This window comes from Sus scrofa, chromosome 14 (genome assembly GCF_000003025.6).
Source record: "Sus scrofa isolate TJ Tabasco breed Duroc chromosome 14, Sscrofa11.1, whole genome shotgun sequence".
Lineage (NCBI taxonomy): Eukaryota > Metazoa > Chordata > Mammalia > Artiodactyla > Suidae > Sus > Sus scrofa.
Window position 1 is genome coordinate 115,388,059 of NC_010456.5, and position 17,616 is coordinate 115,405,674.

Sequence of the window (17,616 nt, forward strand, 5' to 3'; positions counted from 1 at the left end):
TTTGGTGATCAGGAGTCTGGGTATGGCTTAGCTGGGTCCTCTGCTGAGGAATTCCTGAAACACCAAATGGTGGTACGGATGCAGATAAGTGGGGATCTTTTTATATAATGCTTTGGAAAATAATTTTACATTATCTTACAAAGTTGAACCTTCATACATCTTTAAGATGCAGCAATTCCACTTCTAGGTTGACATGTGGGAACAACTTGTCTTTGTGAACTAGTAATTATGCACAAGAATGTTCAGAGAGGAGCTCCTGTTGCGGCTCAGCGGTTAACGAGCCTAAGATCCATGAGGACCCAGGTTCGATCCCTAGCCTTGCTCAGTGTGTTGAGGATTCAGCGTTGCTGTGAGCTGTGGTGTAGGTTGCAGATGTGGCTCAGATCCCTCACTGCTGTGGCATAGGCCAGCGGCTTCAGCTCTGATTCAACCCCTAAACTGGGAACCTCCATATGACGCAGGTGGGCCCTAAAAAGACAAAAGACCAAAAAAAAAAGAGAATGTTCAGAGAAACACTGTTAGTAAAAACAAAACCCTTCAAACAATCCAAATGCCCACTAACAGGGAGATGGGTAAATTGCAGAGGTGTCATCCAATAGCATATCAGGTGAACTACATGAACAGAAACATACAATGACACCGAGAAAACTAGGTACACTTGGATATATATTTATAAAGCTCAAAGCAAAGCAAAATTAAGTAATAAGTATATGATAGAACTATATGAAAAAATCCAGGGAATGATGAGATTCAGAATGGTGCTTACCTTGACTGATGGTGGCAGTTGTGTAGGCCCAGGGATTTAGGCATTGATAATGTTCTGTTTCATAGGTTGGAGGATGGATTCATAATGAGCATTCATTTTGTTATTATGCTTTGTAGTTATATATGGTATAGATATCCTTTTGTATGGTTGTTATAAAAATTTAAGAAAATATTATATTTCATAAGTCATACATGAAGTCAAATTTACAGTAAAATAATGTTATGTTAAAAATCCAATAGTTTAAATTATTCTAGTGAGTTAATACATTATTACAATCAAAATGTAAAATTTTGTAATTAAAGTGTAAAATGTAAAATTTAAATAAGACAAAATAGGCTTCTCTGTATGAATTTTCCAAGGAAAACATCTCATACAAACTTTTTTCCTTACTATTTATTATGAAAAAAGGTCACATTTCAAGTGGCTTGACTTCAAGTGGCTTTAGCTCTTAAATTAGTCCTTCCATAGTGAGGCTCTTCTCTAATTCATGAATACAAATATTATTACTGCTACTAATACTCCCACCAACATCCATCTGAACTATTTCCCTCTGTATGGTCCACCAAGTGGGAATCACCTCTTTTTTTGAACCTTCCCACACACTGCACACCACCCCTACCCACTCTCTGTGGACCTGACATTGTTCTGTCTTGCTTTATGACGTAGTTATTTGTCTTTCTTCAGCTGATGGTAAGCTCCTTGGAGTTTTTGACCTTACTTATCTTCATATGTATGAAACTGGCACAAGTAATATGCACGGTATTGGTACTAAATAAAAACTTAATTGACTTGGATTTTTTTACACCTTTTTCACTACAGGCTTTAAGAAAAGTCAACACTATCATTATTTAACACATACAGATCCTTCACATACATTAAGCTGCTAAGGTACAAGGGTAAAACAAGCCAGCATTTGTGGTAACGGAGTTTAGGCTGCTCTAGCCGATTACGTCTTTGTATAGGACTTCATAAACATATATTTACTTTTGGAAATAATTTCCCTTGTGAAAAGATCTATTAAGAAAGTCTGTGTTAAAAACAGAAGAAAAAAAGAAAGTTTGTGTTGCTTATATCAGGAAGCACCAGAACATTTATTGTTACAGAAATGGTGAAGGTTAGTGCATGCAAATTTCTCATATGCCTCATAAAACACTTAATCATCTATATCCGAAGCCGAGAACCACTGTGTAACCAAGTAGTTCCCTGCTCACAAGGAACTCAGCTGTGTAATTCTGTTTCATCCCAAATCCAGCATCCCCCATCCTCTCCAGGGGGCTTTACCACTTCATGACATCATAAACAAGATAGGTCCAGAGTTCAGCTTGGCTGACATGTTTGTTATAAAGCTAATAAACAAGAAAGCCCCAAGGTATCAGCCATTATTTTTTCCTTTTCTAAAGCTAGATAGAAATGTTATATGTTTACAAAGTTTCTCATTTACTTTCCTGCTAATGAAAACAGGCATTCCTAGATAAATTAGGCAGTGTTCCGGATTCGCCTTTATAGAGAAAGGGAAATAATTTGGTGTAAATTTGTAAGTCCGGATTTAGTCTTTTGTTAAAAATTGTGGTTGGAGGTGGGAGGATGGAAAAGGCCTGAAACCAAGCAAAGAGGCAAAAATGTACTGCATTTTTAATTATGGAAGAGGGTTATGTGTACAATTAGAATTTCTGTGTTTAAGGAGGCTGTTGAGAAAGTCAACACATTATTTAGTTGAGGACTGTAGTTTGAGTTATGTTTGCATTTTCACACATATGTATCGGTATGTATGTGCACATATTAATGGAGTTTTCAGAGCCAATTAACTGAATACATTTGCAGGTCTTATGAATTAAAAAATATTTGAAATAACTCATACTATCAGAAAACCACTATAAACATTTAACTAAAAGATCAAGTTTGTACAAGTGGTTTCTTAATTATATACAATATATGCAATGAACAGGTTTAGCTCGAATCTATGAAATTTATTGTACTGGCTCCCTGGGGTGAATTACATACAAACTCTGTAAACAGGAAGATGATACCCAATGGTCTAATTCAAGTAAAAGTTCTTAACATAAATATACTTTACCTCTATGATGTGTCCTATTAAGATATGATTGGCATAGTTTTCTGATAATATAATTGCACGCAACAAAAGTACGGAGCCCCAAGAATGACTAGAACACAATAGCAGTTGTGAGGGATCTGTAGAAATATCCACTGTGGTTCTGACCTTAAAGGCTTGTAATTCAGTTGGAGAAAAAGAATGGATTCGTGGAGATGAAATACTGAAGTAACACAAATGGCATCTCTTGACATTTTGGAAACAAGATTTTCTGTTCTGTGAAGTAGGCTTCCTCAGGAGTAGCGGTCATGGGATTAAAAAAAAAAAAAGTCAACTTCATCTTGAACCCATTGGGTGATCAAAGACAAGATGGGGTCTCTTTCCTTAGAGTGCATGATAGCCAAGCATCTGAGAGGGTGGCTTTTACCCTGGTGGGTTCCTTTAGTGTGGGGCTTTGGATCAGGAGGAACGCTGCCTGTTTCACATGAGTGAGCTAGTTCACGGGGTGAGGCGATTTTTCCCAATGCTCGCCCAAGCAAATTGATGAATCTGCGGTGCGCAGAATCAATGCACTGGCATTTGCCAAACTCAGATTCAGATTAAAACAGAATAAATTAGTTCCTCTCAGTCAGTTATCACCTCAAATAGGTGAGTTGAGGAAGAAGAGTGTTAGGTGTGCATTGAATGTGAACTACCTTCTGTTTTCAGCTGAAGATGCAAAGCAGAAGAGGGGATATGGAAACAGACAGTGAATACAGAATTGTAACTTGGTGGGGAAAGGAGTTCTGTGAGCAGCTCAATTTCTTCCTCTGAATTGTATCCAGAATAGCACTGACTCTTATTTGCATAGACGGGTTCAGAATGTAGACTTTTAATTTATTGTCAGATAAAATAGATACCTGAAATCTGAGTGATTCCATATCTGGAGTTCCCAGTATGAGGTTACAGACTGTCACCATATAGTGACAGTATTATTTGAAGCTAATACTGTAATTAATTTCTTACCACTCTACTCAGTCAGTGTTGACAATGAGCTGTGCTGTTGTCCAGCATAACTTGGCAGAGACTCTTGCAGCAAAAGAATCCATAACCAAAGAGTCCATAACCACGTCTGACAGTCTGTCCAACCAAGAGCCTGGGATGTCTAGGAAGGGAACATCATTTCAAGGATGGACGTAGTGTGGTTAATGCTGTGCTCCGCCAAAGAGTGGGCTAGTCTCTTGGCATTAATAGCCTAGCCTTTTTTCCACTACAACTATTCATAAAGTAATTTAAAGACTGAGGCATGCTACAAAGTAATTTTGATGTGCATTATGCACAAACTCTGAATAAATAAAGAAGTGCCAACCTGAAGATGCAATCTTTTGTTGGTAGGGAAATAATAAACTATTTATGATTTTCTTATGATGTTCCATTGACATATGGTGCTTCTAACCTAGTGACAAATTAATTGACTTGGTTTAAAAAGAAATGGATGTGGCTTAATGAAGAAGGACAGGATATGTATTACAAGGCAGCTGGTTCTGCCACCGCTGGCTTATGGAGACAATATACATCGGACAGCTAATGAGTCTCTGTTGCATAAGATAGATTCTCTTTATAATAGAATTGCATGCTTTGTCTCTAAATGGGGTTATTATACACACCACTGCACAATGTTTGAAGAGCTTGGTTGGCCCTTGTAGAGGGTTAGGAGAGAAATAAATTGGAAAACAATCGTACTTAAGACCTTCAATCCATCAAACACTCCATATTTATCTAAATTACTGGCACGTTCTCCCCACACACAAATATGTGTGATATACACAGTTAGAATGTTAATACTGACCAGCCTTCACTTCGGTTTTATCAAAATTGGGGTTTTCCATTGTAAGCGGAGACCCAAATTCACACTGGTGAAGCCTGGGAGTGCATTTCAACCACTGCCTCCATCCCCTCTCCCCGTGTTCTTCACACATTTCACTGTCTTCGTCCCTGAAGTCTCATTTGGTATTCTTTCCACCTACCATGAACCCACATGCATCACTTGTCCAGGGTTATTTAACTCTCAGAACTCTTGGACTTTGAATACTCAGGCAGTTTTCATGGTAATTCACTCTGTTTCTTTACTTTGCTCTGTGCTTGTGGGCCCTTACTGTTCACTCACTCAGTTATGCTTTAGAATAAATCCATTTCAATGCAGTCCACAGCCTTGAAAAAAAACCCAGGGAATTAAAGAAGAAGACAGGGTAAGCGGCAACATGGTTCGCTATGTGAAGATTCCAGGTCTCGTTAGGCATCACGGCAGATAGTCTAAGTCAGCAGAAGGGAGAGCCGAGTTGTGTCCTTACCTCTGATACCCTCTCACCTGGCTTTGGACCTGGTTCCATTCTTCTATTGATGTTACCATGTAGCTTTTAGGAATTATGTAGCTCGGTTTGATCCAGATCTTTCAGGGTTATAACCCGTCTTCAAGCCCCAGAGGAGGTGTTGCATGGAGAAAGTGATCCTTGGGTATCCTCATGGGGAGGTTTTTGACTTATCGAGGGAGTTGGACACACCACGCATTCCCGTTGACCTTGAGATTCTCACCTGTGAGGTGAGGTAAAGACGCTTGCTTCTTCCAGCCTTTCTCCTGTATTTCCTTCCTCCATTTCTACCAGGAGCAATCGAAAAGACTTAGTGCCTGTGAAACTTTGGAGGGTTCTTGGAGCAAGGTGGTCTTTTCACTTCGACGTTGTTGTACCCCTGACCAGATTGCTTCCTCCTCATCACTGGGAGGTTCTTTGCTTTTTGACTCAACTCATACTCTGGGTGCAGAGAAAGATGAGGTGAAAGAAATGGACAAAACGGTTTCATGGGCTTCTCCACATCCTTATTACCCTCTCCAAATTGAATCTTGAAGCCCTGTCAGAAGTGTTATTTTTCCAACAGAGCAGGTGTTAAGTGACCATAGAAAATAAACTCACCTCCTGATACCGTTCTCATCACTTGCTATATACATTTACCGGGAAGCTTACATTGCAAGGTGTGATAGGACATGTTGTACAGCAAAGGAAAATCACCACTTCATAATTCTGTTTGTTCACCTTTTTTCTTTGGTGCATGATTTTGGATTTCTGTCATTTCTGGAATTATATCTTAAATGATGAGTATTAGTTGGAATATTTGTTTCTCCAGAAGCTTATCCCATCCAACTAATTTTTAAGTTGCATACATTCTTTTGAAAGTAGAGCCATGTTATTTGTAATAAATGTTTTATAATTTGGCCAGGGAAAAGGAAAAACAAAAACAAATGCTTAACTGTGACTGGTTAATGACATTTCTTTTATCTCTTTTTTTTTAAGATGACTTTTATGTTATCTGGCAAAACCAGATTCTTCGATGACAATGTTAAGACTACTTAGCTCTAGGTTAAAATGAGTTTCCATCTGACTGGGTGTTTTATTTGATGAGAGGGCTTTTACTTATATTTTTTCCCTTAACATAATTAATTACCTTAAGAAAGTAAATGTAAAAGTACAGAGACAAGCAGACACACTAGTTTTTTTTAGTGTTCATTTATATTATTGCAGTTTAGAGAAATTGGAATCTAGAATTGAGATGCCTTAGAAATAAATCTTTGTTTGTATGTAATATCTTTAGTTTAAGGATCTGAAAACATGTTACAAGCAATTCAACTTCAGGGTTTATTGGATTGATTAAGTTATAGAATTATAATTTCCTTTGGGATCCTAGGAAGTCCTTTCTTTTAGTTCTACAAATTTGCATATCTTAGTTTTCCTGGATTTTTACCTGCTCCTCAAACCATTTTGAGGTCTCCTTTCTTCCCATCTTAGGTTTTTTAAAAGACTCGCTTTATTTACTTCCTGCTTCTGATTTGTTTTCCAACCTCTGTGTCCTTTGCTCCCCACGTGTTACTCCAGCCTTGTTGACCAAGACTGCTTGGTCCTCACAGTCCACCACAGCCCATCACAGAGGCTATTTTCCATCCTTTTCTGGTTTCTTCTCTTTACTCTATTTGATGTCACTGACTATTCAAATCATTCTTCCCATTCTATTTTATTTTTTTTCTCTTTTTTGGCCACCCAGTGGCGTATGGAGTTCCCTGGTGAGTAATCAGATCTAAGTCACAGCTGTGACCTATACCACAGCTGCAGCAACACTGGATCCTTTAATCCACTGTGCCAGGCTGGGGATCCAACCTGTGTCCTGGTGCTGCAGAGATGCCACCCATCCTTTCGTGAGACCCTGGAAACTCCCATTTCTTTTTTTTAAAACCTTTTCTTTATTTGGGAACACTCAATTACTCTCCCCCATTCTCTTTCTCTGGGTCTTTTTTACTTACCCATCCCTTATATGCAGTTGTTCTCAGATATCTGATTGTTCTGGCCTTCCCTATAAGCCATCCCAGTTGATGGATCCACTGTCTTGGCCATGTCCCACCTCTAGTTCCAACTTGCTTGTCAATTCTCAAGTCTGAGACCTTATTTTTACCTCCTCTTCTAGATATTCCCATAGGGCCTCAAACTAAGTCTCAGGAACCCACTGATTGTCAGAAAAGAATGTAGTGATAGTTTCTTTTCCCTGCCTCTACATCCTCCCCCGCTCAGCCTCCCTGCCTCTATTGCCTTGACCCTCCAGCCTCCGTGGTGTCCACATTAGAGACTTTGAAGTCCTCTGGGCTCCTGCTCCTCCCTTCCTCACTTGTCTGGTCATTCACCAAATCCTCCTGATTCTATCTCAGAAATGTCTTCACCTCTACCTGCTTTCCATTCTACTGGTCTTAGGTCCAGCTTTCTTCATCTTCTGCTTATACTGGTGCCCTGAGCAGTCCCTTCATTGTTCTCTGCCTTCCTGCTCCAGCTCAAGACAAACCCAGGCTTAGTTCATCTTTGACTCCCAGGTGCCTAAAGGATGTGGTCTCAAATCATATCTCCTGTGCCAACCTATGAGCCCAGCCCTTTCTGCTTCTCCCTCTTTCTGCCCAGTGCACCTGCCGAACTAGACTCATCCCTTCCATGTTCAATCACTGAATCTTGGCCTAAAAAGCTCTTATTTTCTCTCTCTTCATAGGAAAAACTCCTATTTATTCTTCAAGGGAAATTTGAAGAATATCTCCCCCAACTCCTCCAACTAGTATTAGTCACTCCTGCTTTTACTGGCCAAACACTTTGTCGAAATCTGTCACTATCCTCGTCTCTCAGTCCTGTGATCATAAATTTAGGTAGAGTGAGACTTTTCTTCCTTATTTGTCTTATTGTTTGTATCTAAATGCTGGGCACATCTTGGGTCCTTGATGAGTGTTGGAATGTGCATGACTCTTTAAAATTGAAATATGGCTGATGTACAATGTTATGTTAGTTTCAGGTGTACCGCGTAGTGATTTGACATTTGCATACATTATGAAGTCATCATGACAATAAGTATAGTAACCATCTGTCCCCACACAAAGTTGCTACAATATTGTTGACCATTTTCCTTATGCTGCATATTATATCCCTGTGGCTTATTTATTTTATAACTGGTGGTTTGTACCTCTTAATCCTCTTCAGCTATTTCTCCTCCCCCAACCCCCTTGCCTCTGGCAACCACCTGTTCATTCTTCATATCTGTGAGTCTATTTTTGTTTTGTTTTGCTAACTTGTTTTGTTTTTCAGATTCTACATTTAAGTGAGATCATATGGTATTTATCTTTTGCTGACTTATTTCACAGAGCATAATACCCCCAGATCCATCTGTATTGTTACAAATTGCAAGATTTTATTTTTTTGTGTTAATATTCCTTATATACCCGTAATTACATCTTCTTTATTCATTCTTCTATCAATGAACATTTAGGTTTTCTCTGTATCTTGGCTATTATAAACAATGCATCAATGAACATTGGTATGCATATATTTTTTTGAGTTAGTGTTTTTGTTTTCTTCAGGTAAATACCCAAAAGTGAAAGTTATATGTTGTATGGCAGTTCTATTTTTAATTTTTTCAGGAACTGTTTTCCAATTTACAAATTGGCTGCACAAATTTACAATCCCACCAACAGTACACAAGGATTCCATTTTCTCCACATCCTCAACAATCTTTGTTATTTGTGTTCTTTTTGATGATAGCCATTCTGACAGGTGTGAGGTGGTATCTCATTGTGGTTTTGATTTGCATTTCCCCAATAATTTTGTGATGTTGAATGTTGAGCATCTTTTCATGTGTCTGTTGGCCATCTGCATGTTGTCTTTGGAAAAATATCTATTCAAGTCCTTTGTTTTTTTAATAGAGTTTGAGGGTTTTTATTCTGATATTGAGTTGTATGAGTTGTCTGTATTTTGGATATTAATTCCTTTTTGGATATATCATTTGCAAATATCTTCTCTCATTGAGTAGGTTGCCTTTTCATTTTGTTGGTAGTTTCCTTCTCTTTGCAAAAGCTTTTTACTTTGATGTAGTTCATTTGTTTATTTTTGCTTCTGTAGCCCTTGCCTATGGATCCAAAAAGATATTGCAAAGACCATTGTCAAAGAGTTTACTGCCTATGTTTTCTTCTAGGAGTTTTTATGGCTTAAGGTCTTACATTTAAGTCTTTAATACATTTTGAGGTTATTTTTTGTACATGGTGTGAGAAAATAGTTTACTTTGATTCTTTTGCAAGTGCCCTTTCCAGTTTTCCTAACACCATTTATTGAGGAAGCTGCATTTCCCTCATTATTTATTCTAGCTTCCTTTGTCATAGATTAATTGACCATATAAACATAGGTTTATTTCTGGGCTCTATATTCTGTTCCATTGATTTATGTGTCTGTTTTTGTGTCACTGCCGTATTGTTTTGATTACTGTAGCGTTGTAGCATAGTTTGAAACCAGGACGATGTGTTCTTCTTTCTCAAGAATACTCTGGCTCTTGAAGAGTCCATACAAATATTAAAATTACTTGTTCTAGTTCTGTGAGGAGTGCCTTTGGTATTTTGATCGATATTGCATTGAATCTGTTGATTGCCTGGGGTAGTATGGTCATTTTTAACAATATTAATTCTTTTAATCTATGAGTATGATATATCCTTCTATTTGTGTCATCTTCAATTTCTTTCATCTGTGTCTTATTGATGTGAGTATAACTCTTTAACCTCTTTTTTTAGGTTTATTATTTTATTCTTCTCGATGTCATTGTAAATAGGACTGTTTTCTTAACTTATCTTTCTGATATTTCCTATTAGTGTAGAGACATAGAATAGACTTCTGTATGTTAGTTTTGTATCCTACAAATTTACTCAACTTCTTTATTAGTTCTGGTAGTTTTTTTTTTTTTTTGGTAGCATTTTTAGGGCTTCCTATATATAGTGTTATGTCATTTGCAAACAATGAAATTTTATTTCTTCCTTTCAAATTTAGATATATATTGCTTATTTTTCTTGCCTGATTGCTGTGGCTAGGATTTACAATACTATGTTGAATAAAAGTGGTAAGAGTGGACATCCTTGTCTTGTTTCTGATCTTAAAGGAAATGCTTTCAGCTTTTCATCCCATTGGCTGTGGGTTTGTTGTTTATGGGCTTTGGGATGTTGAGGTATTTTCCTTCTATATTCTTTTGTTGAGGTTTTTATAGTAAACAGATGTTGAATTTTGTTAAAAGCCTTTTCCGAATCTATTGAAATGTTAATATGATTTTTATTCTTTAATTTGTTAATTGTGTTGTATCACATTAATTGATTTGTGCATATTGAACCATCTTTGCATCTCTGGAATAAGTTCCACTTAATTATGGCATATGATCATTTTAATGTATTGTTGAATTTGGTTTGCTAATATTTTGTTGAGGATTTTTCCATATATGTTCATCAGTGATATTGGTCTATAATTTTCTTTTGTTTGTGGTGGTTTTGCCTGGTTTTAGTTTCAGGTTGATGATGGCTTAGTAGAATGAATTCCAGAAGTATTCCTTCCTCCTCAAATTTTTGGAATAGTTTGAGAAGAATAAATGTTAACTCTTCTTTAAATGCTTGGTAGAATTCATATGTGAAGCCATCTGATCCTGGATCTTTCTTTGTTGGGAATTTTTTTTTGTTACTGATTAAATTTTTTTATTTATCTGTTCATATTTTCTATTTCTTCCTTCCTGAAGCAGTCTTGGGATATTGAACATTTCTAGGAATTTAGCCACTTCTGGATTGTCCATTTTATTGGCATATAATTGTTCATAGTTTTCTCTTATGATCCTTTATATTTCTGTGTGGCTGTTGTAACTTTTCTTTCATTTCTGATATTTTATTTACTTGGATCTATCCCCTCTCTTTCAGGCTATATGTGTCTTTAGATCTGAAATGAGAAATGAGTCTCTTGTAGGCAGCATAATTTGGGTCTTGTTTTTGTACTCTTTCAGCTACTCTCTGTCTTTTGATTGGAACATTTAATCCATTTACATTTAATGTAATTATTAATAGATATGTACTTATTGCCATTTTGTTAATTATTTTTCTTTTTAAAAAGTTTTTTGTTCTTCTTTTGCTTTTCTCCCTTGTGATTTGATGACTATCTGTAGTGTTAGAGTCAAGTGCTTTTCTCTCTCTCTCTCTCTCTTTTTTTTTTTTTTTTGGTCTTTTTGCCTTTTTTAGGGCTGCTCCCACGGCATATATAGGTTTCCAGGCTAGGGGTCTAATCGGAGCTGTAGCTGCCGGCCTGTGCCAGAGCAACAGCAACATGGGGTCTGAGCTGCATCTGTGACCTACACTGCAGCTCACGGCAATGCCGGATCCTTAACTCATTGAGCAAGGCAGGGATTGAACTTGCAACCTCATGATTCCCAGTTGGATTTGTTAACCATTGAGCCATGACAGGAACTCCCTTTCTCTTTTTTTAACATCTGTATCTTTATAGGTTTTTGGTTTGTGATTACCATGTTTGTATATTGTGTATCATATATATATATGATTATTTTAAATTGATGATCTCTTAGGTTTGAATGCATTCTAGATTTTTCCTCCATACCATGTTTAATGTTTTTGATGCCATATTTTACATTTTTTATGTATCTCTTAACTACTTATTAGATAATAGATGATTTTTACTACTTTTGTATTTCAACCTTCCTGCTAGCTTTGTATGTTGATTTATTACATTTACTGTGATGTTTGCCTTTACCAGTGAGATCTTCTCTTTCATAATTTCCATATTTCTAGTTGTATCTATTTCTTTTTCACTTATAAAAGTTCCTTTAACATTTCTCGTAAAGCTGATTTAGTGGTACTGAACCCTTTTAGCTTTTGCTTGTCTATAAACTCTCTACTTCAAATCTAAGCTATAATCTTTCTAGGTAGAGAATTCTTGGTTTTAAATTTTTTCCTTTTATCACTTTGAATATATTGTGTCACTCCCTTCTGCCCTGAAAAGTTTCTACTGAAAATCCAGCTGATAATCTTATGGGAGTTCCTGTGTATATAACTAGTTTCTTTTCTCTTGATACTTTTAATATTCTCTCTTTATCTTTAATTTTTGCCGTTTTAATTACAATGTGCCTTGGTGCAGTTCCCTTTGAGTTGATGCTGTTTGAAACTCTGTATTTTCTTTTGCAGGTTAGGGAAGTTTTCAGCTATTATTTCTTCAGATATTTTCTCTGGCCCTTTCTCTTTCTCTTCTCCTTTTGGGACCCTCATAACACAAATATTATTATACTTGATGTTATACCAGAGGTCCCTTAAACTGTCCGCACTAAAATTTTTTTTCTTTCCATTTCTGCTAGTCTTGTCTTTCAGTTTACAATTCCTCTATATTATCGAATCTGATGTTGTTTCCTTCTTGTGCGTTTTTATTGCAGTTATTTTATTCTTTAGCCGTGTTTGATCTGTCTTTATATTCCCTTTGTTGAAATTTTCAGTGTTCATTCATTCTTCTCCCAAGTTCAGTAAGCATCTTTTATAGTTATTACCTTGAGCCCTTTGTTTATAAGATTTCTTATCTATGCTCCCTTTAGTTCTTTTTCTGAGGTTATGTTTTGTTCCTTCATTTTCAATATGTTCCTCTGTCTCCTCATTTTTCCCAAATTCTCTGTGTTTATTTCTATGTGTTAGGTACATCAGTTAAAACATTTTCTGACTTTGGGGAAGTTGCCCTATGTAGGAGATATCTTTGGGGCCCACTTCCCTCTGGCAACAAGAGCTATATGCTCTAGTGGTTCCCTCTTTGTGGACTGTATGTGTCCTTCTATTGTGGCAGGGCTGATTACTGTGGGCAAATTGGTAGGTGAGGCTGGCCTCTGGTCAGGTTGGCTGTGAGGCCTTTCTTCCTACAGTGGTTGTGAGTCCACTGGAGGGCAGGGTAGGCTTCCTGTGTGGTTGGCCACACAGTCTGGGGATCATGAGGCTGCCCCCGGCCCACTGGTGGGTAGAGCCAGGACTCTATGTGGCTTGATATATGATTTTTTTAAATTTATTTTTTATTTAAAAATTTAATTAAAGTATAATTGATTTACAATGTTACAGTGTTACTATATATATACACACACACATATATATATATGTGTGTGTGCTATACAGCAGGACCTTGTTGCTTATCCACTCTAAATGTAATAGTTTACATCTATCAACCCTGAACTCCCTGTCCATCCCACTCCCTCCCCCTTGGCAACCACAAGTCTGTTCTCTATATCTGTGAGCCTGTCTCTGTTTTGTAGATAGGTTCATTTGTGATATATTTTAGACTCCACATATAAGTTATATCATGTAGTATTTGTCCTCATTCTGACTTACTTCACTTAGTGTGATAATCTCTAGTTGCATCCATGTTGCTGTGAATGACATTATTGTGTCCTTTTTTATGGCTGAGAAGTATTCCATTGTATATATGTACCACATGTTCTTAATCCATTCATCTGTCCATGGATGTTAAGATTGTTCCCAAGTGTAGCTATTATGAATAGTGCTGCTCTGAACATAGGGGCGCATGTATTTTTTTGAATTGTTTTGTCCTGGTATAAGCCCAGGAGGAGCATTCCTGGATCATATAGTAATTATATTTTTAGTTTTCTGAGGAACCTCCATACTATTTGCCATAGTGGCTGCATCAATTTACATTCCCACCAACAGTGTGTGTGGGGGGGTTCCCTTTTGTCCACACCCTCTCTAGTATTTGTTATTTATTTATTTATTTATTTATTGTCTTTTTGTCTTTTCAGGGCCACACCTGTGGCATATGGAGGTTCCTGCTAGAGGTCTAATCAGAGCTGTAGCTGCCAGCCTATGCCACAGCCACAGCAATGCCAGATCCAAGCCGCATCTGTGACCTACACCACAGCTCACGGCAATGCAGATCTTTAACCCACTGAGTGAGGCCAGGGATTGAACCTGCAACCTCACGGTTCCTAGTCGGATTCATTTCCGCTACGCCATGACGGGAATTCTGCATTTGTTATCTGTAAACTTATTAATGATGGCCATTCTAACCGATGTGTGAGGTGATACTTCTTTGTAATTTCGATTTGCTTTTTTCTCAGGATTAGTGATGTTGAACATCTTTTCATGTGCTTGCTGGCCATTTGTATGTCTTCTTTGAAGAAATGCCTGCTTACATCTTCTGTTCATTTTCGATTGGGTTGTTTGTTTTGTTGTTGTTGAGTTATTGTTGAAGTTGTATGAGCTGTTTGTATATTTTGGAGATTAAGTCACATGGCTTGATGCATGATTGAATGAATCTATGGGTAAATGTGATCAGGGTGGATCTGGGATGGATCTTAGGATGATCCCAAATCATCCTGACATGCTGCTAAAGGCACGTTCCTTGTCTTGATGGGGTTGTTTATCTCCATTTGTGGTTATGCTCTCCACCAGGAAAAGGAGAAACTGTATGTGGAACTAAAGCACATCCTGGCACGTCAGCCTGGGCCCGAGGCTGCAGAGCAGCTACAGATCTACCGCCACACACTGCGGGAGAAGACCAAGCAGCTAAAAGTAAGTGGCTGGCTCTCTCCTGGCTGGGGGATGGCTGAAGGACTGCCACACTCTGGGAAACACCCCTGGACAAGTCCACTGACTCGACACAAAGAGCCGGTTTCCCAAACACCATACTCCATTGAGGTCAACATTTTTAGTCCCCCAGTCCTCGGAGGAGCAGGGAAAGTCCCAGAACTACTCCTCTGCTCCTAGACTAAGAGACCCCATACTTCCTTCCACCAAAGAGGGAGATGAGCCAGTGGAGAAAGAACTGGGGAGAGAATGATGACAATGGAATGGAAATTTGGGGGTTAGGGTTTGTGTGCTTTATCTCAAGATGACTTAGAGGATTTGGATGGTGGGGAAGAACAGAGGACATATTTTAACACCATTGCCCACCGAAGCAGACCACTGTGTCAAAGTAGACTTTTGCTCTCCTATTCCACCTGAAATAAATGTACACAAAGCTCAGACACTCCTCTGTCCTCCAGGGCCTTGCTTCATGACCATCTATCAAATAAGTAGCCATGAAAGGGCAGTAAAATCATTTTAGGGTTCTGTTAGAATAAACTCCCTTTTCGATGACGTAAGAATGTCATCTGGAGAGATGGAATATTTCACCCTTACATGTATCTTTTTAAAGTTTTCTCAAAAAGTTTGTGTTCCCACTATATATTTAGCTTTACCTCTTAAGCAAGTACTTAGATATTCCCAACATATTAGGGCAAGTTTATACACACACATGAATGAAATGTAGTACATGCCAGCTGAATCTTGGCGCTTACCTGCGAAATGATGGTAATAATCACTGCCTTTCTACCTGGGGTAAAGTAGATGCCATGCTACTAATAGAGTACTAATCCTTTCACAAATAGAATGTTGTAAAATCGCATCCTTTTGCTTAAAAAAGGCAGATGAAAACAGAAGTGTAATGACAGCATTAATTTTCAACTTATCACTCTAAGCATTCATTTCACATGAGTATCCTGAGACATAATTTGAGTTTTGCAGGAGGCATAATCTTTTGATTATTGTCATCCCTTTAAACAATTGAATATATCAAACAAAATAAAAACTTCTTTTCTCAGGGGGTGGGTGTAGATTTTAAAAGCAAATCTCTGTCTTCATAAGACTGTCAGAAGGGCACACTTAGCGCTGGCTTGCATTCAGTGGTTCATGGGAGACTTTTGTTGCTTTTAACCCTTTATCTCAGGACATCCAGATCTTTTGCTCTGAATGACATGTAACCCCTGCTGGAAGAGATTCAGAAGTGGGTAACCCTAAGCCTGCCCGCCAATATGTCGTCATTATCGGCACTCTTCTAGGATATTCCACATTCATTTTTTGGAAACAAGATTTTTATTACTAAGAGTTTAACTGTGAAGACAGATTCTCCTCCAACATGAAAAGTATATTCTTTAGCACATGATAACATACTCAGAATCCTTTTCATGGCAGTTAAGAGGAAGGAATTCAGAAGCAGATGAATACCTAAAAGATAAAGACCCCCTTTTTATACAGATTTTTAAAAGTAGGGAGCTAGAAGAAAAGCAAATCGAATCGTCTCCATGCCCCTTAGAACAATAGCCTCCCTTCTTTTCCCTTGACTTTTGTTGGGGGTACTCCTTGCTTTGGTGGGCTTTACACATCCATTCAGATGAGTAAATGCCCTCTTTTCTTGTCCGGCTTGAAAGAAATAGCATCTATGAACACAAGAGTGGAAGAGGCAGGTAATTAGGCTTCCCATTGTGGTCCCTCTTGGCATATTCTCCCATGCAGATGCCATAGTCCCCTGCTTCTTAGTGCTAAGTGTCCCAGGGCTGAGATAAACAGAGAACCTGTGAATAGTCCCAAAAGGCACAGTAAAGAGGTGATTGACATTCAGCAGAACAACACCTTGGAAAACACATAAATTGAATGGCTGCTTAGTGGTGGTGGTGGCATTATGAGTCTGAATAATTTTTACCATAATCCTCGGATGAATCATACTCCCTAGTGATGACTTTTCTGAAAGCTTCAAAAAAAAAAAAAGGCTTTAAAAGCAAGTTTATACTGTATGTCTGGGCGTTTTTCTGCTTCTACGCATAATGTTCTTGAAACCCATTACACCATTTATAGGTGCGCCTGTTTACATGTGCCTGATAGTTCTCCTTTTAAGCAGGGGAATGAGGTTTCATTAAGTTTGTCACTGGATTATGAGCCTTCAGATCTCCATCAGATTTTTACCCAGATACAGGCCCTGAACTGGTGTGCGGATTAACCATTAAACCTGGACATGGTTTTCTATCTCTAGCCTCACTGAGGTACGTGGCAGCAGATTACAAAAACTTTTTTCAGAAAAGACTATTGTCTCACTGTGTCTCTTCTGTTAATGCTGCTTTATTTGTCACACTAGGTTTTGTCCTCAGAACTGAATATGTATGAATCACAGAGCCAAGAATATAAGTACGAGATTGAGAAACTTACCAATGAACTGCTGAATTTAAAGAAGAAATACCTTGCCCAGAAACGTAAAGAATACATTCAGAAGTAAGAATTAGTCTGGTGTTCTCCTAATCTTGTTGTGCCAATTAACTGCTGATAGCAAAACAATTAGGGGCAGTCACGGAGTCGCAGACTTCACTGGGGTAAATTAAGTCACAGTAAATGACATTCTATGGGTCACTCAGTGGGTTGGTGTCAGAACAAGATGGGTGTCTCGTCTGATACTGAGACCCCCCTTGGGACCCTAACAGGGATCCATTAGTACCAGCTCACTGGTGGATCTCATGTGAAGCAGAGGAAAACTAGAGGATTGAAAGTCAGGTTTGGTTTTTCACTCCCATGGGCATTTCAAGGACGCAGTGAAAGAGGGTTTGAATGCATCCTCCTATGATTCACTGATGGCAGCTATTTAAAGTAGCTGGATGC

At 38.1% G+C, this 17,616-nt stretch overlaps 1 protein-coding gene across 1 annotated transcript in view; it reads left to right on the top strand.

The window, feature by feature from the left end:
• The window catches only part of CFAP58 (cilia and flagella associated protein 58), a 118,467-nt gene that overhangs the window by 95,673 nt on the left and 5,178 nt on the right, over positions 1-17,616 (top strand). The window contains exons 16-17 of the mRNA XM_005671442.3: positions 14,605-14,724; positions 17,102-17,235. Coding sequence (XP_005671499.1) covers positions 14,605-14,724; positions 17,102-17,235 — 254 coding nt within the window. The remainder of the gene's footprint in view (positions 1-14,604; positions 14,725-17,101; positions 17,236-17,616) is intronic.